This window comes from Eptatretus burgeri, chromosome 6, assembly GCF_056783735.1.
Source record: "Eptatretus burgeri isolate ZD-2024b chromosome 6, Ebu_testis_v1, whole genome shotgun sequence".
In the NCBI taxonomy this organism is placed as follows: Eukaryota; Metazoa; Chordata; class Myxini; order Myxiniformes; family Myxinidae; genus Eptatretus; species Eptatretus burgeri.
The window spans coordinates 106282310-106303819 of record NC_140966.1 but is presented as its reverse complement, the minus strand read 5'-3'; the positions used below and the strand labels follow the sequence as shown (position 1 = coordinate 106303819).

The window sequence follows — 21510 nt, the reverse complement described above, 5'->3', positions numbered from 1 at the left end:
GCTTCACTCATCTCCCTTTTTTATTTCATCACCCATCACGTCCATTTTTCTGTTCGTCACTTCCATTCTGCTGTTGTTTTCTTCGCTCATCCTGTCCATTTTCCTGCCGTTTTCGTCAATTTTCCTGCTCATCGCTTCCATTCTGCTGTTGTTTTCTTCGCTCGACATTTTCATTTGTGCCATTAATTGCCTCATGAACAACATCATGTCAATCTCGGGCTGCACTGGTGGCAATAACCCAGCGTTCTGCGCTATCGCCGCCGTATTAGCCAGAGACCGAGGGTGCGGGTTATTTTCCATCTCCCCCATTGCTTCCTCTTCACCCTCCATTGTGACTTCATGCAGGTCCTGGGTCAATAACGTATCCATATTTACATATACTACATGGCCCACCGGGACCTGCCCGTGTTGGTCCGCCATTGTTCGTCCCAATTAATTTAACTACAATTTTGTCTAACCGCTCTGAATTTCAAGGTACGTGAAGCGCACAACAGGTCCACGACCTAACACCAATTTATTGATCAAGGAGTTCGAAAGATCTCCCACTCCCGACACCAGTTGTTACGGTGACTGATACCGAGACACCAGCTTGCCACTCAGGGGGATTAATCCCCGGTTGTCCTCGGTGGAGCCGGACCTGGGGCCACCGCTCACAATTAACGTTATGGTACGGTGGGTTGTTTTAAAACCAGGAACGCCACCTAGTCAACCACGAGTTCCAGTGTCCGCCGTCTAATTATTCCGTTTAAGTAGAGGTCACGTGGTTACCTGAGCGGGGAGCGCGCCCTCGGCAAAGCACCAATATTATCCGATTAGATTTTAATTAGGGCGGCCGAGCGTTTTAACCGCTGGTGCGTGCCGACGATATTTTTGGTCAAATCTGTGGTAATTACCTCCCAGTTTATCTCGGTTCGAACAATGCTAGACCAATCGAAGGAAAGGACAAACACGGACAGGTTGGAAATGGACAAATAATTTATTAATTATAAAATAAATAAATAAAAATAACTTTTTATTTGCTGAGGTAAATAAAGAATTTCATTGCAAAATTAATCAAAATGCCAGGAAAGAGACAAAGAGCAGATCCTTATCGGGGGTTGACTTACTTACAGCTAAACGCAGACAAGGGTACCCAGCAGATCATTTAGGGGGAGAGGAGGGGGAGAATCGCCTCGCTCAGCAGAAAGTCGTCCGTGAAGCCAAAACGTCCTGAGAATGCGTACGTGCATATAACGTCCGTCGCCAGCACCCAGCTTTGCCGTGCACCCTCTCGCGGGGCAGCCTTGAACGCCAGTCGACATCTGGAGGGCACCGAGATCGTCCGTTGTGGGTTTAGACCCTGGTGTTATTGGTGATCGACCCGAGCCTCACTTGTTGGCGGCAATGCTCACACCCAGACGCGCACCACACGCTCACTTGATGAAGCACTGGAAGAGCAAATTGTCTCTTTGGAGCTGGTAAGACACCCGCTTCTTGGTCGATTCTCTCGGCCTTTGCTTTTTCCTCTCTCCTTTAGCCTTTCCTCTCCCCATGCTTCCCTGCTCAGAACATCTTTCTCTTCAGAACGTCTCTCTTTATCTTCAGAACGTACCTCACGCTTTCTCTCGCTCGTTTTTATATCCCCGGGCCGTCTCCATGGGGTGCCGTCCGCCCCAAGCTCACCCCGCCCCTCTGGCGCATGGTTACCATGACGATCCGAGCGCTCTCAAATAAGGCAGGCGTCAGAGCTCGCGAAAGAATGTTGCTGAGGAAAAACGAGGGAGGGCTTCAGAGTTCGTGAAAGAAATGTGTGTGAACGTGTCTGTCATAAAGAAACAAGGCAAATGTGTCCAAGAGCCGCGTCAGAAAGGTTTTGTCTTCACCAGAAGAAGAAGAACAAGAAGAAGAACAAGAAGAAGAACAAGAAGAACGCGGAGCTCTCTTAGAGCCAGCGTTCGCTTCACGAGACGCAGCTAAAAAAAAGCTTCCCATAAGAGAGGGGATCTATCCTTTACCCTTCTCAATGCATCACATTTAAGATCCCATTAAACATGGGGATGTGGCTAATCTGAACATGCATTTAAGGAAATAACTGTCTGAGGACCTGGATGTGTGGGTGCATTCATCAGACCGGATTCTGAAATCCGTAACAATATATACATATATATATATATATGCGCGCGCACGCACGCACACACACACACACACACACACACACACACACACACACACACACACACACACACACACACACACACACACACACACACACGGTTTCTGAGGCAGCCATTCAAATGAATGGGGGGGGAAAGGGAAAAACTTTCTGACTCAAGCCCCACAAGCCCAAAATAAGAGACTGATTTCCTCCCCCTCCCCATAGAAGCAAATGTAAAATTGAGACTGATTTTCTCCCCCTCCCATACAAGCAAATGTAAAATTGAGACTTACTGATCAAAGCACTTCTTCCCTTTGATATTTTCATTCCACTCAAAGAGCGAACCAATGAATATTTGTCCATGTTCTACTTCAGGGAATAACTTAATTTTCCTATTACATTCATTTCCATCGAGTGTATTCATTTTATCTCTTCAAGCACGAAAGAAAGGGCTGTTCGGGTTAGTTTTGTAAAATGTAAATCCCTCATTCGGTTTTGTAAAATGGGGAAGTGTTTTTAGGAGCACAGTCGTGCCGTGAAAATGAGGAAATATTCTGTGCCGATGTCTCTGATGGTTATATCGAAATCATCAGAACACTAACAGAACAAAGTTCAGCTAAAAAACAGCTTTTAAACGTAGGTTTTATCAAAATCATTCAAAGCAAGATGTTTCATTTTCGTGTTAAAATGAGGCATTTTGAAGTCAGCCAAGCTGCCTCGTCCGAACCAAGCCAAAAAAAATTCCGAAGTCATTTCCTATGTGGGAACACACCCTGGAAAAACCATTATTCTGTAATCTCCCATTACGTCATCAAGTTGCTTATTTAAACCAACTTGTGTGCCGAGCATGTTTCATTCAGAGAATGGATTGTGCAGAGGAGTACTCCAACCTTACGGATCAATCGTTTTCACAAGATGACAGGTGAGATCTCAACCCAATTCATTATTTGTTGTTTAAAACTGAATTAAATCACTATACAACTAATAATTATTGTTTTTTTTCTTGCAAGTTGGCCCCAATAAGAACATCGTTGATTGCTGATGTTGAAAATGAATTATTTGAATTACACATCGAGTGGATAAAAATGAATGACTTTCTTGAAGACATTTATTCCTTTCGGAAAGAAATGAATGATATTTTTCTTGGATGGCAAGAAATTCTCTCACGTCCTTTGATCTTGAATGACCCGAGTCCAAGGTGAGAAAATTATCGTTCTGTCTCTGTGTGTGTTTGCGTATATGTGTGTGTATATGTGGTATGTGTATGAGTGTGTGTGTGTGTGTGTGTGTGTGTGTGTGTGTGTGTGTGTGTGTGTGTGTGTGTGTGTGTGTGTGTGTGTGTGTGTGTGTGTGTGTGTGTGTGTGTGTGTGTGTGTGTGTGTGTGTGTGTGTGTGTGTGTGTGTGTGTGTGTGTGTGTGTGTGTGTGACTCATTATTATTACTATTATTTTTTTTCAGTTTAAACACCTGTCTGGATGAACCAAACACAACTTAATCTTCTGGAGGAATCTGACATGACACTCTATCTCAGTGTTTCTCAACCTTTTTTGACCCACGCCCCACTTTGATTTTCAAAAAAATCATACGCCCCACCATGATTGGAGACACTACAGTATATACTACATATGTATTCAAAAGGCTTTATTAAAACTTTATTGCAAATTTTATTCAATTGCTACGCACTTCAATGGGAGCCCTGCCCTTGACGCTGGCTGCAGATTTGTTTGATTCGAGGAACCAATTTTGTCAGTTTCAGCCTAAAATCACCACGTTTCGTGATTTCCAGTCGATTTCTCTGTGCTTGCAGCAAATTGGTAACAACACTAAATCCACATTCGACAAAATAAGATGATGGAAAATTTATCAATACTTCCCTTGCCAAAGTAGTTGAGTTTGGGTATTTCTTTTGGCTCTCCTCAGACAGCCATATCATGGTTCCTTTGATCTTGAAAAGAGTTTTCACAGACTCATCTTGTTGCAACTCGCATAACTCCTCTTGGTATTGCTCTGGTACTTCAGATAAATCCACCAGAAATGGCTGAGTCTACCAAAAAGGGAACTCATAGCAAAGCTATGAAAGCGATCATATATTGATTCATTAATTCTGAATCCTCATCCGCCACCAAAATATTGCCACGCCCCACCTTGAGAAACACTGCTCTATCTTCTGGAGGTAAATGTTATATTTATTATTTTATTAATACTGTATCTATTACAGGAACTGTATCTATTACATCAACGATTTTAAAAAGTTCATTTTTCCATCGCTTAGTATAACCTTTTTCAAAATGAGATTTCCACCTGTATATTCTTACGAAATCACCAACTTTGAACTTAGGCTTTCTGACATTAATCTCTTTTTCATATCCTAATTTTGTAAATGTTTCTGATGGTTTAGTATTCGTTGAGGTGTGAATCGTATCATTATGCTTATCGACAACATCCTGAATTAAAGATAACCATTGTTGACAACAGAGTTAAGTGAATTTTTTGTATAGTCTCTCTTTTAAAGTGCGATTGAATCACTCAATAACAACCGCTTTTCCTTCATTAAAGGTGCTGTATAATATAATGTTATTTTAAATAAAATTCAAAATGTTTTGTTGTCTAACTCTGTACCCTCATCAGTCCACAATTTTTTTTTTAGGTTTTCGCTTACTTTTATTAAATATCTGTTGGAAGGCTAACATGAGTGTATTCCTGGTTTTGTTTTTCAAAGGGACTACCCACGCATATATATTCCACATATCAATAACGGTTAAAACATACTTGTACCCCTTATCATAATTGAGTTCAATTAAATCAGCAGACCAGATATAATCAACTTCCTAGGAATAAACCTTCCTTCGATGAAACTTTGTGATTATTGGTGTATGCAATTCATCAGCGAATTGCTCTTCAATCTTAATGACATCATTAGAGGCTGTAAGTTTTTTTGAATTTCGAAGCCAAAGTTTCAATTTAGCACTGATCATCTTCTTCACAATGAACAGATCAACTTTTTCTCTCAAAGGTTGGATTTTGTATCAGAGACAAATGATACAACATTTCTCTATCGGCTTCATGTTTTTCTTCTCACGTTGTGCTATTTCCAAAATCAATATCGTGTCTCATGCACACTTCATCAACCCTACTGATAGGTTTGCTCTACGGTTTAGGATTGTCAGCCTCATCTAATCTTTTATTCAAGTTTGTTCCTGGACCACAGAAAGAACACCCTGGTAGAGGTAATTTCCCTGGTATTCCAGTAGTTGTAAATTTACTTCCTGATAAAACCTTTTGTCTATCTCAGCCACGTTTGTGTTTGGAGATAAATTTACTCCAAGAGCCACACACCAAACATATACCTTTTTGTATAACCCTGTTATTTTTACTTTTAAAATATGAGATTTTTTAGTATTAGTTTTCTTTTTACATTTGAGACAATAACTCATTTATTTATGAGAAAAATTCCTACAGAGTGCAAAAAGCGTTTTAGTTTCCAACATGCACATTTTAATCTTAATTTTTAAAACATAAAGAATTCTCAGAAATGTCTTCACTCTCTCCTCCATTTATTTAAGAAAAAAAAATGTAAAACTTTAAAGTCAATCACACCAACATCATCAATAATATAATATTTTCCTTCTTTCTCTTCTTTATCTCCACTTTCTTGTTTACATCTTCTCCCTGAAACCTATGTTAATAGTCTTGATGCAAATATTTCTAATAGACTTGCCAATTCTTTGTTTTCCTCTTCGCTGCATTGAGATTGATTTATTTTCTGTAATACCTTTCTTCGATCTTTTTAAAATCTCACTGGTTTCCATATTTTTATATTTATTAACTTATTCTCTCTTTCCTCCCTCTCCTTCTCTTCCTTCTCTCTTCTCCCTCTCCTCCTTCTCTCGTGTCTCAGTTTCTTCAACTCCTTACTCATCCCTTACTATCCCCGAATCACTTCCACCCCATAGAATATCATACATATATTCATCAGGATTTCTTGAAATTTTTTTACAAGAAGAAACCAATCAAATTTCTTGTGAATTTCTAAAAGAGCATTGCGTTTTCTTAACTTTAAAATTTTTTCATTATATATCCAAAGTTGTTGGTTTATCAACATCAGTATAAAGCCAATCTTTTGTTGAAAATACCTCATTTTTATGTTGTAGAATGTAGAACATATTTATGAAAAAACCGAATACCCTTTTCTTGAAGGTAAGCTTGGACACAGAAATGATAATTTCCTCGAAGCCTTCTTGCTGTAATTTATGTATTAGAAATATATGACAAATTAATATAATGACAGGAAACACCCCCCCCCCAAATCTTCCCACAGTTAAATCATTTTGTATTTCCCCACTTATTATATATAATCCTGTTCGTTGTGTTTTCATGATATAAACTATGGCAAAACCATTATTGATTTTACCCTTATTAAATTATTTTATTTGTTGTTTGCCAATCGTGCTTCAACAAAACTCATTCTCGGCAACAAGTAGATAATATTCTTCCTTACGAGACTGATTTAATTGTCCCAGGTTTTCTCGGTTAATTTTAAATGACCAATTATACCCTAAATCATTCATATCATACCCCCATTGTTCTATTATCATAGAAACGATATGCCCTTCTTTATAAAATTTTATTTAAATTGGAACGGTGAATTACAGTATGTATGACCTGGAGATAACATTAACACTTCTGTATCTTTGGAATACACAGCCGTTTTATTTAAGGATAAAGGATAAGTTTAGTTAATATATATATATATACATATCGTGATAAATCACTAAATCTCACCAAGTCATTCGCGTCAGTCGGGCTTGGATAATTTATTAATTTATAAGCATTTTTCATATTAATATTTTTTGCTATACGATATTTCTCTCATTCAGCCTGTGCCTTTGTGTAATAATTTGATAAATCAATATTCAGTTCTTGGGGTACACCAAAGAGAGAACCATCTTTACCAACATAAGTCATTCATATTAGATTTAAAATAATGTCATTAAAATTTTTATTTTTTGTTTAGTTGAATTAACACATCTGGACATAATTGACCACAACACTTGGAATTTAATTATTGACTTGAAATGTTTGATAAACACCATTCTGTAAGAATTTTATTACTTCAACAGGTGGTGGAAGACCTAAACTCTCAAAATAATATTTGTCTTGACAACAAAAAATACAAACCCAATGAGAACCATTCTCATTATTATCTTCTCAGTTCATAATAATATTCTTTGTATGTTCAGACACGTTTGTTAATTCATCTCTCATACAAATAACCACATTATGAATTTTTAATTTCTTACAATATTTGATAAGTTCTAAATTTGATGTTTTATTCTTTCCAAATTCTTAAAACCACTCAATAATGCTCATTTATTTATTTGAAAGATATAATCCATTACCCCTTTTAGTTAATTTTACACCTGCTTGTGCAATAGAAGAAAGCATATCTCCAACTAACAATCTCGCTTTATCAGGCAGACTTTCAAGTTTCTCAGAAAAATCTACAATTACACAACTTCCACTAATTTGTTTCTCCAACTCTTTGTTACGTCTTTCCAATTCTTTTTGAGCTCGGAGTTGAGCCTTCCTTTCGTTGGCAGTTTTCACCGCTGCTGAAATACCACCCGTCAATGCTCCAGCCGCACTTAAACCAGCAAATAAAGGAATTAGAAATGGGAGAAATCCTCCACTCGTCTCGCTTATGGAATATTTCTTCAACATTGGTTTTGACATTTTAATTTTAAGTGAGCGAGTATCGTTCAAGATTTTCACCTGTTCTCTTGTGATCAAAACATAAATTCTTACTGCTCCTTTTCTCTGAATTGTATTAACGTTAATCATACAAGGCTTTTGATTTTGAATACAACATGATAGTTTATGAAGATTGATTTGATTAACATATACCCCAGTTGGCACTTTAACACTCATTTATTTCTAAAAAAAATTAGGTGAGACTAATCATAACACCATTATCTGTAATTCTGTTTCTTCCAAAAGCAAACAATATGCATCAACTTCTTCACTCTCTCCTCTTTTAATCTTTAGGGAAGTATCCACTCGATTAGACTTTATAGTTTCCTTTTGAGTACTCAGGTCAATCGCATAGATTGTATACAGACTTTTAAATGCTGTCATATCCAAAATGGGTTCTTTATTTCCATTGCTTTCACACACCTTTTGGTAAGACTTGTATGCTTCAGCATAATGATTTTTCCCTAATTAATTTCTAATCTATCTGGTGGATAAAATGTTCCATCGAGAGAAACGCGAAGTTGTTTCACCTTCGCATTATCACTCAATACATTATTCTTATCAGAAGCAGTATCACCATCTGGTTTTTAAAAAATGAGCCACAGATATCATGGCTTTCCTTCCAAAACACCAAAATTCCACGTGTAAGTGGTTTGGTTCAGTTTAACGTGTGGACATCTACTTTAAGGTATGAAACATTGAGTGGCTTCTTTGAGTTAAGTCTTCTATTCAACATCTCTTCTGTTTTAAGATTCGGAGTATATTCACGGATATACCAACCAATTTCATCCATGACAAATTTATTCTGAGCAGCAAAAGCATTAGCCACACCAAAAAGCAATCTATTTTCATTATCATTCCTTTGCAGTTGAAATCTAATTTTAAGATCATACAGAACTTTATCATGATCACAAAATCCAAATATACATTTAAGAGGAACTGCCACAGTAAAACTATTACCTGCTTTTGTATCATCAATATACATTCCTTTCCTTTGACTATATCCAGGGTTTGTGTGTGTTCCCATTGACATATCAGGAATAAAACCTTCAACAGACCCCTTTCAAATTCAATCACGAAATGAATATAGTGTAAATTTCATTATTTCAGATGTAGCAGACATAAACAACCGCTTCAACCTCTTGTGTTCCAATGCACAAACGAACACTATGAAACATTTTCCAGAAGAAATCATTTACGAGTGTAGCGTTCATGTTAGTCGCAGCCTTAGTGAATGTAAATTTACACAACAAGAAACTTTCATCTAGATTAAAATAAGTTTGTTGATTATTTATTTCAAAACTTTTTGTTCCATTTGCATTTACCTTGAAATAGTCTTCTTTTTTAGCAGAGTTTGAGATGACAATGGTATCATCCAAATCATAGATACTATCAATTGCTTCCACACTTGAATTTATTTAGGAAAAAAGATGTTAAAACTTTTGAAACCCTGACCCAAGTATTTGAATTATTTTCTGTCGTTTTTGGGGAGACAACTGAGTTTTGCCTTTCTTAATTTCTTTTATTGCTTGTAATTTATGAGATTCCTTTTGGGCATCTTTTATACTCTTTATAGCAAGCACCCGCTACATTTCCCACAGCAGAAGCAGTTGAACCAATTTGGACTTTATGCTTAAGAATAGTTGAACCTATACCCATTAGAGTATCAATTATCCTAATACAATTAGATCTTGTGATTATCCGCCACGATTGAGAGAGGATGCCATCCTCATCATTAAGCGGAAGAAACAGTCATCGCTCGAAATTGTAACACCATTTCTACCCAGCTAACAGCACATGCACACGGACAATTTGAGGGGTGAATAAAATGCCCATGACCACTGTCCAGCAGTAACCACAAGAACACATGAAAATATTTATCTATGATCAACACAAATTTCTACAAATCAAATGAACCATCTCTATATAGCGTGGAGAGAAAGTATATATTGTTGTAGAATTCCCGCCGGTCGGCGTGCGAACGACCGCGTTTCGCCAATTGCGGTCGCTTTGCCCACAGAACGGACAATCCAGTCGTGACTTTCTGGAACAACGCCAGAAACCAGTCACGGGTAGGCTTTTAATCCCACCACAACCTTGTTCGCACTCTACCTGCGCTACAGGGTCCGATCGCCAAATCTTCGATTTACCTAATTATTCGAGCGGGTAGGTTACCGAGAGATTGGACCTCAACGGGACCGCTTGGAAACGGGCCGCTGAAGCAGCTCGCTTCCTTTTGGGATAACCGAGCGGGGAATTATCGAGCAGTCCCGTTGGACCCGATCACTTTACCGGCTATTTAAAAACCAACTATATTCCGAGTGCAAGATGGGGCAGTTCAATGAGGGAATGGACGCAACGAACAGTTTACATTCACACAAGGACATTTATTATAATAAAGCACGTATGCAATTAAACAAGGCAAAACACGTATACAATTACACAAGCAACAAAAGCACGACAAAAGAACTACAACCGTCTACTTATTATGTACAGTCACTTGCACTTCACAGCAGTTCCTACTCATTAGACGGGCCCACGGACACACGTACGCGTACGCACACGCACACGCACACGCACGAAATGGTGACAGAGGCCTTTGGTGACGAAATGGTGAAGGCGAGTTTCCTCGATATGTGCTTCTCCTCTTCCTGGTATTGGATCCATTCTGCCTCCTCAATGTTATTTTCAATCTTCATAAATTCCTTTCCAGAATTGTTCCAGTTCATCTTTTTCAGAAGAGGTGTGTACGTGTGTGTACTACCCACTCTTGACTCTCCAGTGTTCACGTGGTGTACACCAAAAAAACGCGACCTTGAAGAACATGAGCAAATCTACATGCAGCTGAGGCATATTGTTAGTTTCCAGAGCAAAGTGCTGCACTTAAAAAACTAGAAGGGCACTCTGTAGAGTGCATACCTCCGCCCTCTCATGCCTGATCCACGAGAACATATCTGGTCCAATACATATCGTTTTTGAACCTATCTCTCAATGGTGAAGAATCAGTTGAAAGATTCTAGTCGTCAGATCCAGATTTGGATCTTCACCGAAATCAAATCAATTAGTTGTGGTCACACACACAACATGTCCACCAAGTTTTGTCCGAATCTGTCCACAACTTCTTGATTTATCATGCTATATATCGGTTTCTCCCCATCTCTCAATGGTGAAGAATCACTTAAAAAAATTCCAGTAGTCAGATCCAGATCCGGATCTTCACCAAAATCTAATCAGTTTGTCCTCGTCACACACGAACCTGCCCACAAGTTTTTGAGATATCTGGTACACAAACAAACAGACAAACAGACAGAAAGGGGTGAAAACAAAACCACCTTCACCTTCACCTTCAAAAAAAAAAAATCTATGCAAATGAGAGTTGATATTTGGGGAAGATTTTTTTTTAATTATCCCACCTGAACATCCATTGCTGGGAAGATTATTTTCAGTTTGTTGGTACAGCATTTTATCATAAAATAAAATACTGAGTACCACAAATCTTTGCAGGACATTTATACAAGTATTTTATAATAGCGGGGGGAGGTTGGAGTGTTTTATAATAGCGGGGGGAGGTTGGGGTGGGAGGGTCATGGATCATGAAATTGAACGTTTTTTGCAGAATCACCCTCGCTCCAATGTAAACCAGAGCATTCACTACCCTCTTATCACGTTTTCTGTGCATTTTTTTTATTAACTTGTGGATACTGGACTTGTTAACACCATAATGTCTGCCCAATACATTTCGCCTGCCACCCTCTGTTGAGCGCTTGCAGCTACTTTGATTAAATTACATTCCTGTATTTAGTGAGTTTTCGTTATATCGGATTGCGAGTGCAGTTTATTTATTTATCTGCCCGTTTTCATGTCAGTCTATCTTTTGTCCAGGGATTCTCCGTCGTCCTGTGCCTTCTTATAACAAACTGTTATCTTATACGAGGAATAAACATTGCAGATTTAGCATGTCAGAAACCATTTTGGCATGGCTTCAATGGGAAATCCACGGGGAAGGTTAAAATTGGTAATGTTCTTCAGAAAGAGATTTCTAACCACCCACTCCAACAGGGATCAGGAAACACACACCATTCCACATGTGACGTATACAAAGGAAAGTTGCAAGTCGTAATAAACAAATGAGTTTTAAAATATTGATATTATTTGAATTTATAACACTCTAATCTCTGCGCCTGCCACACTTTTCTCATCCCCATCTCCACCACCCCCCCCCCCCCGATGAAACTGAGTCGAGAGCCTGATGGATTTATTTAATGTGTTGGTAGTGCAACACAAGCATGCTGGGCCAAATGGCCTCTTGCGTCAAAGTTCCTTGTTAAGATTTATTGGTCTCGTATCGATGCGGTCACAAACTTCATAGTCACCATCATACATTATCAGGTTTTGTATTTGTGTGCAGCAGAATTGAGTCTTTACGTTGTGCATTGTCAAGACAGCAATTCAGTATTTTCCTTGAAGTTCATAGAAGGGAACAGCCATGGGAAAATAAAACAAAGGACGCTATATCCGTATTTACCGATATAGACAGATGGGCTCCTGCCTGGCAGACATCTGATCACGGTAACGCATTTGCAAGCTTCAACAAAAATGCCTTATAAAACTACCATGGGGGTAATTCACATAATCGTGGTCATGTGTTAGCATTGCACCCCAGACAGATGAAATGGGTTAAGAAACGAATCAGTTTATCAGAATAGCACCTCAATTACCGATAATCGTGGCAAGTTTTTCTGATTATGAATATATGGAAACCTCAGTAAGGCTCATTACAAAAATACGGATTTCTGTAAAATACGGAAGGAGTTTCACCTATGAATTTGTTTGACCATTTAAGCTGCCGGCCTAATATGTTCAGTCATTTAGGCGATCCAAAAACACGGGCCTATGATTTTGATGTCTTCGACATGGTATGGCATCCGGCGACAACTCTAACATTGTTGTTTTTTGCTAACTTAAGACAGCATTATGTTTCAAATCATGTCCATCTTGTTTACCCCATGAACCACGCCCGATCCCTCTCCCTTCCACAGATCTCCTAATGTCTCTATTCCTCTCAATTGTTTTGTGCTTCCCTCTCCAACCCATCTCGTCTCCTGCTCCATTTGTTATACGTTATGTGTATTAGCTGTTATACGAGCTTCAACATTGTATTAAAACAAACAAACAAAAAAAAGTACAGTACATTTGGATACCATTCGCCCCTTGATATGTTTCTACACTGAAGGGAAGTTATTGCACAAAAAACAAAAACAGGGAATTTGATGTTATATTCACAAAACAAGATAATTTTCATCACTTATCACAAGACAGACCAAATAAAAATACTTAAAGACCTAATTACCTTCAAAATGCATTCTTCTTTTTCTCCTGAAGGCAAATCTGGTTTCATGCAATCACCAGAGATTTCTTGCTGTAAATTCCCAGAAGGCAGACGGGATAGATTAACAAAAACTTTTTTATTAATGTGAGCTGCCTTCAACAAGCTTACATCTGTCATTGTGATACATTGTCTGCTGCTGTCCTCATTGGTGGTTGTGACCTCTTCCTTACGTGACATTCCAGGATTTTGGAGATCCTAAAATAAGAAAGAATCATGGTTACAACAATTGGCAAACTTTGGTCAAAATAGAGAAGTTTTGAGCAACTCTCATTCAATAGTCTGAGTGATATAATTATATTGTCTGACCAGTCATGATTTTAGGAAGGTGCTTGCATATTCAAATCGCAATTAAAACCAGTTTGTTAAGCATCGAGCAGTCACTCTTGGTGACAAGTTTCACTCACCAGATGGTGAAAGAGCACGATTTGAGCTTTCTACATACTAGAAGCACCCGCTCCCGACAGGAGCAGTCAAGGGGGTCATGTTATTATATTTATGCCTATTTTACTCTAAGGAGTCAGAGGATTAACCACCCAAAATAGTTGCGATTGGTTCAGCCGTTTTTGCAGTACCTGGGAATAGATAGACGGTGAATTATAGGAAGATGAACCATGCTTCGGACAAATCATTACCTCCCAATATTGGTATGAGATGTTGCAGGTTGGAATCAGCAAATGTGCTGTGCATATTTGCATGTGTGCTCAGAATGATGAAAGACATTTTGAAAATATGTATTAATGGAAATAAACTTGAAAGATCCCTCCACCATTTGTTTTTGTTTCACACTCGTACAGGGTTTATTTAATTTCTATTGAATTTTTAAATCAGGTGCTATTTTTTGGCCCCCTTTGTATAACGGTTGGAACAATGAGGCACAAACGAATGTACATTCCTTTCCATATATTGTCGCTCATATGGAACATGTTGCTGCCGGTCAGTACAATTTCTTGCAGCGGTGTGTCTGTTCAGCCGATGCAGTGCCCTCTTGCAGGTAGAGCAGGAATTTGTAAATTGTTTTGGGATCTTTAATGTCCACCAACTAATGCGAGCAGACACGGCACCGAGTTGAAGATCCATCTTAGAGTTTTCTTACAAAAGGCCATCTATTTAATCTACCTGGTGTTTTCACAACAAAAGTACCCACATCCTGGATATGTCAGGTCAGCTCAGGTCAGATTAGATTTGTGACTTGTGACAGGTACATGTAAACCTGTCCAAACCTGTTCCATGGTCGGGTTGTCAGTGACTAAACCGTCTCCCCCAACAAGTTTCTTGGTGAGGAGGGTGTATGATATGGACACCCAGCAGGATGAAGAAAAAAAAAAAAACTGACAAAAGGGTGGAGGAGCACCTTATGAGCCAACGGGCCATCCATGTGTTGTGCCCAACGGTGTCTGCAAACATCTTCCTGCAGTCGGGTTACTTTTGATTAAGAGGTTGGTGGCAGGATTTGCACTCCGGCCACCGTAAAACCCTTCATTCCGCAAAACACAAAAACGCAAAAAAAAAATCTGAAAACCCACTCCGTGGGAGTACCACCTGTGCAGCTTCCCTTCGCAGGGCAGCTCACCGGATGACAGGATTGGGGCAAAGCCTCCGGGACCCCCAATCTTTGAAGATAGGAGGGAAGTCATGGGGTAACCTTCCCGGGTAACATTACGGTAGTGTGTAGGGATTATAATGAGGTGTCGTCCACCAAACGGCGGTCTTCCTCAGGTTAACCTGAGAAGGTCCCTTCGGGTGGGTGCCTGGAATGTCCTATCCCTAAGAGAGGACGATCACCTGTCTCTGTTATCATCTGAGATCAAGCGTTTGGACATCGGTATTGCAGCACTCTCTGAGATTCAGAGACCAGATTGCAGCGAGATAATGGTAGTGGTTGGTTAGACATAGTATTAGTCTGGTTGCTCTGATGGTTACCATGCCCAAGGAGTTGCTGTAGCAGTGTCTAATAAGCTCACTCCAATGATAATTGAGTTAACACCTGTCAACGAGCGTATTATCAGACGAAGGATTCGTCACTCCTTGGGTGTCATTTCCCTGAAATTCTGAATATGCTCCGACTGAGGTGAGTGATCTCACCGTGAAGGATGCATTCCATGTCACGCTAAAATCTGTGGTTGATCAGTGCCCCAGGCGAGATACTCTTCTAGTCTTTGGGGATTTCAATGCATCGACTGGAAATGATAGGGATGGTTATGAGAAGTGTTGGTCCCCATGGGTCTGGAACTGTGAACCAGAATTGCACTAAGTTCCTTGACTTTGCAAGAAGTCATGGACTTGGGGTGACCGGTTCATGGTTTCAGCGCCCACAGGCTCATTGCTGGGCTTGGTATTCCAACGCTGGCGGTGTGGCAAAGGAGAATGACCATGTACTCGTTGATGGTCGCTGGAGGGTGATCGAGAACTGCAGGATCTACTGGAGTGCTCAGTTCCTCAATACTTACCACAGGATTGTTGTAGCAACTCTGAAGTTGCAGCTGAAATCCAGGAGAATGGTCTAGCCATTCCAGTCGAGCCTGGATCCATCCCAGTCGAGAATGGATGTTGGCAAGCTCAAGGATGAGAGGGCAGCTGAAGAGTTTGCGAACAGGCTGAGTGGAGATTTGGGGGGTCTGGGTTCTTTGGGGGAGCCTGAAGAGTAGTGGAGTGCATTCAAGACCACCGTCCTTGATGTTGCCGGGAGATGTCACGGAACTCACCATCGGGCGAAGAAGAATTTTGTCTCTCAAGGGACAGTGGATACCATTGATCAGAGTCGCAGGGCCAGGCTGAATGGCAGAGCTGAGCTGTTCAGTGAGCTGAGGTGTAAAACTGTACATGCACGAAGGGTGGACAAGGAGGATTTGTGCGAGGAATCTGAGGGGGTAGAGCATCACCTGTGGTCAAGTGATTCTCGTCGGCTTACAGGGGAATCGCGCATTGTGTTTCTCCAAGCCCGTCCCTCTATCTACTGCAGTTACAGCAGAGGGTGAGGGGCTCTTGATAGAGAGGAGTCTGAAGCGAAGGCCTGCTGGGCTGGTTTCTTTGAGCGGCTGCACCAGGCTGATCCACCAGCTGTCGAGATGGATGTCAGGGGTGTTACAATCCTGATTGCTGACCCTCCAATAAACTGTGGTCCACCTTCGTTTGTGGAAACAGGCTGCAGTGAACCGGTTGAAATGGGGTAAAGCTCCTGGGATCTGTGGCATCCATGCTGAACTTCTCAAGGCTGGTGGAAATGCTGTACTGTCGTTGCATGCATTTCTGTGCTCTGCCTGGAACACAGGCATCATCCCAACTGAGTGGAAGAGGGGCTTTCTGGTCCCTCTCTGGAAAGGGAAGGGTGATCGCCAAGACTACAACAACTCCCGAGGAGTGTCGCTGCTTTCAGTGCCGGGCAAGGTCTTTGCTCGGATAATTCTTGACAGGGTTTGCCACCATCTGCTTGAGCACAAACGTGCAGAGCAGTCAGGCTTTACACCAAAGAGGTCAACGATTGACCGTATCTTGCTGTTCGGGTTAGGGTTAGGATACCTGAACTACACTCTGGTACTGAGAGTGCTGTGAGATGTGGTGATACCATCTCTTACTTATTTCCAGTTGTTACTGGAGTTTGTCAGGGGTGTGTACTGGCCCCCACACTTTTCAGCACTTGGATGGACTGCATTCTGGGGAGGATGTCAGATAGATCAAGCTGGGGTGCATTGTTTGGGAATGTCAAGATCTCTGACGTTTATTTTGAAGATGATGCAGTCACCTTTGCAGAGACTCGTGATATCCTTTTGGGAGCTCACGAGATGCTGAACAAGGTGCTGAATGAGGATTCGGAGCCACTGGGATTACGGGTTTCCTGGGTCAAAACTAACATCCAGGCTTTCAAAGGCATCTTGGATGCTGCTATCTTGTCTGTACCCGTTTGTGGCAAGGATGTTGAGGTCACACAGATATTCACTTACCATGGCAGTGATATTCATGTCTCTGCGGCTGTGAGCCAGAGGTCAACAGACGTCTGGGTCGGGCCTGAGGAGTCATGGATTCACTGGATCATGGAGTGTGGCACTGCCGGTACCTGTGCGGGAGGACGAAAGTCTGAGTCTTAAAGTCCTTGGTAGTTCCAGTCTTGCTCTACGGATGTGAGACTGGGTCTCTAACCAGGGAGCTTAGATGGAGACTTAATGCATTTGGTACTTGGTCCCTTTAGAGAATCCTTGGCTATCGGTGGTCGGAATTTGTGTCCAACGAGCGGTTGCTGAAAGAGACTAAAATGACATTAGTGACCTGCATAGTCCATAAGCATCAGCTGCGGCATGGACATGTGGGTCGTTTTCCTGACGCTGCTCACCAGATTCTCTCAGCGATGGAGCCTCGTGAGTGGAGGAGGCCAATGGGCAAACATATGCCTCATGGTTACAGCTGGTTGATCAGTATCTCAAGGAGATGGGGATGGGCCAGGCATCTGCCTGGGGGATGGCCTGACAGAGGACCTTGGAGTACCGGAGGAAAGTGAACGCAGCGGCGCGCTGGTCTGGCGCATGCTCACATACCTGACCTGACCTGAATGCATTTTGAAATGTACAATTTCGACTGATGTGACAAATGGGTGTTTTGACATTCCAAATCATTCAATTCCCCAAATATACACTGAGCATCATGAGTTGCAATTGCAGACACAACCGCACGAAAAGGACAGCGAATTAATGTAATGACAATATCAGCAAGACAAACTAATTTTTTTTTTTGTTTGTTTTGTCTACCTTGCCGAGGCTCATATGAGAGCTTAGGCCAAAAAAAAAAAAAAAAAACGTTTCCTATTGCATGGCCAAAAAAAATTGGGAAGGTAGGTAGGGAATTTTTTTTTTTTGCCATGAATACTTTCATATAACTCGATTAAAAATGTTTTTCCTTGGTGGTAGTGGTGTTGGTAGTGGTGGTGGTGGGGCAGTAGTGTGGTGGTGATGGGGGGGCGGTAGTGTGGTGGTGATGGGGGGCGGTAGTGTGGTGGTGATGGGGGCGGTAGTGTGGTGGTGATGGGGGCGGTAGTGTGGTGGTGATGGGGGCGGTAGTGTGGTGGTGATGGGGGCGGTAGTGGGGTGGTGATGGGGGCGGTAGTGTGGTGGTGATGGGGGCGGTAGTGTGGTGGTGATGGGGGCGGTAGTGTGGTGGTGATGGGGGCGGTAGTGTGGTGGTGATGGGTTGGCGGTAGTGTGGTGGTGATGGGGGCGGTAGTGTGGTGGTGATGGGGCGGTAGTGTGGTGGTGATGGGGGCGGTAGTGTGGTGGTGATGGGGGCGGTAGTGTGGTGGTGATGGGGGCGGTAGTGTGGTGGTGATGGGGGCGGTAGTGTGGTGGTGATGGGGGCGGTAGTGTGGTGGTGATGGGGGCGGTAGTGTGGTGGTGATGGGGGCGGTAGTGTGGTGGTGATGGGGGCGGTAGTGTGGTGGTGATGGGGCGGTAGTGTGGTGGTGATGGGGGCGGTAGTGTGGTGGTGATGGGGGCGGTAGTGTGGTGGTGATGGGGGCGGTAGTGTGGTGGTGATGGGGGCGGTAGTGTGGTGGTGATGGGGGCGGTAGTGTGGTGGTGATGGGGCGGTAGTGTGGTGGTGATGGGGGCGGTAGTGTGGTGGTGATGGGGCGGTAGTGTGGTGGTGATGGGGGCGGTAGTGTGGTGGTGATGGGGGCGGTAGTGTGGTGGTGATGGGGGCGGTAGTGTGGTGGTGATGGGGGCGGTAGTGTGGTGGTGATGGGGGCGGTAGTGTGGTGGTGATGAGGGGGCGGTAGTGTGGTGGTGATGGGGGCGGTAGTGTGGTGGTGATGGGGGCGGTAGTGTGGTGGTGATGGGGGCGGTAGTGTGGTGGTGATGGGGGCGGTAGTGTGGTGGTGATGGGGGGCGGTAGTGTGGTGGTGATGGGGCGGTAGTGTGGTGGTGATGGGGGCGGTAGTGTGGTGGTGATGGGGCGGTAGTGTGGTGGTGATGAGGGGGCGGTAGTGTGGTGGTGATGGGGGCGGTAGTGGTGGTGGGGGTGGTGGTGGTGGTGGGGGTGGTGGTGGTGATAGGGGTGGTGGTGGTGGGGCACTCAACTTGTAAAATGCACTTTATTCTGTCTTAAATTTCTCTACATACAGTATTTAACAGTGCATGCATGCTGACAATATGCATTGTATATATATATATATATATATATATATATATATATATATATATATATATATATATATATATATATATATATATATATATATATATATATATATATATATATATATATATATATATATATATATATATTTTAAAAGTTTAACAGCAAGTCAAGTGCATTTTTGCAAGTCTATTGCACCACCACCACCACCAAATCACCACCACAATAGGTGAAACTAACCGTGAAAAGACCGATCCACAAAGAAGTCCTCGTGCGCGTTTGACTCGGGCACCGCCATTTTAAAACTCTCACTGACGTAACACGCGGGATTCAAAATGGCGGCTCCCGAGTCAAACGCGCCCGAGTCCAAATTGCCAACAAAAATCGTAGGGTCGCATATAAAAGCAATGGGTCGGTTGGAAACCGGAAACAAACTCCTTTTTTTGTTTGGCCAAACACACAACAAACAGCAAGGGGGGAGGGGGGCATGAGACAAGAGGGGCGGGCGTGGGAAGGACAAAACAGTGGGGAACAGAGACATGAGGAGATCTGTGGAAGGGAGAGGGATGGGGCGGGGAACATGGGGAATACAAGATGGACATTACAGGGACTTTCAGGAAGGAAAGCAGGGAATTTGAAGAAGGTGGGCTTGGGGTGGATTAACGGGTGTACAAAAGATCGAGGATTTGGATGCGGGACGATATGAGGTGGTGGTGAACAGCTGTTTTGAAGGCCTGGAGGGAAGAATGGGAAAGAATAGAGTGAGGAAGTTTATTCCAAAGGCGGGAAAAAAGAGGAATGAAAAAGTGAAGGTGAGCAGTGATTCGCGATTTTGGTAGTTTTACCATAAGGTGGTTGTTGGCGGACCTTGAGCGCCCTGCGGAAATGTGGTGGGGACAAATTGCAGAGAGAGCAGGGAGGGGGGCGAGACTGGAGAGGAGAGGGTAGAAGACAGAAAGATCACCGACCTGCCTGCTGTGAGAGAGTGAGAGGCCCAAAGACTCAGCTTCATCGCGGGAGATGCCAATGATCCGAAATGCCTTGGTTTTCACAGCGTGAAGTCGAGAAAGGTGCGAGGCAGGACCACTAGCCCAGAGGGGAGAGCAGTACTCCACCAGGTTGTGGACGAAAGCTTTGCAAGTGGTCAGGAGCTGAGGTGGGCCGAGGAAGGACTTTGCACGACGGAGGATTCCCAGTCGGCGACTGGCTTTGGAGGCCAGGTTTGAAAAGTGGCTTTCCCAGGAAAGATCATGGCAGATCGTGAGACCTAGAAGCTTGAAAGAAAAGACTTCTTCCAGAGGATTGTTGAGAGAGTGGATGGGGGGGGAGGGTTCTAAACGGTCCTTTCGGAGAGACATCGTGAGAGTGTGAGATTTGTCCGGATTGAAGACATGTTCCACATGTTGGACCAGTTTGTGATTTCACCCAGATCTGCAGTGAGCGAAGAAGCTGCTGCATGCTGGTCTGAGGAATGACAGATGGTACCGGCAGAGGGTGGAGTCATCAGCAAAGAGATTAAGAGGTTTTTCCAGAGTCGGAGATATCATTGTTGAATACCAGAAAACTGTACGTGGGCCCAGAATGCTAGCTTGAGGAACTCCAGCCTGGACAGGAAGAGGGGATGAAAGAACTCCATTTAGGGCCACACATCGACTGCGACAGGAGAGGATGTCTGCGAGCCATGAGTGGAGATGGCCTTGGATACCATGGGAAGAGAGTTTGGTGAGCAGGGCAGGGTGCCAGACCGTGTCAAAAGCACGCTATATATTGAGAGATATGGCTATGATTTAATGTCCAGCATTGAGGACCTCCATCCATTGTTAGGAGAGCAGAAGCAGCATAGCCAGGGTAGAGTGACCTGGTCTGAAACCAAATTGATGATCAGAAATCAGGCCATTGGAGAAGAGGCAGGATTTAATGTCTGACGTGATGATGGATTCCATAACCTTGCTGATGATTGGGAGAAGGCTGATTGGTCTGTAGTTGCAGGGATCTGTGTTTGTACCTTTTTATGCAGGGCAGTAATGTTTGCTGATTTCCAAGCAGATGGCAGATGACCTTGAGCAAATGAGAGGGTGAATAGCACAGAGAGAAGAGAAGAGAAGAGAAGAGAAGAGAA

At 42.5% G+C, this 21510-nt stretch overlaps 1 protein-coding gene across 13 annotated transcripts in view; it reads right to left on the bottom strand.

The window, feature by feature from the left end:
- The window catches only part of LRIF1 (ligand dependent nuclear receptor interacting factor 1), a 70741-nt gene that overhangs the window by 12943 nt on the left and 36288 nt on the right, over positions 1-21510 (bottom strand). For 11 of the 13 annotated variants that reach the window (XM_085886567.1, XM_085886565.1, XM_085886568.1 and 8 more), the window contains one exon: positions 13236-13469. In XM_085886567.1, the coding sequence (XP_085742693.1) occupies positions 13236-13469 (234 nt within the window). Of the gene's footprint in view, positions 1-7499; positions 11165-13235; positions 13470-21510 lie in introns of those variants that run through there. The other 2 variants (XM_085886571.1, XM_085886572.1) reach the window with 2 other exon arrangements.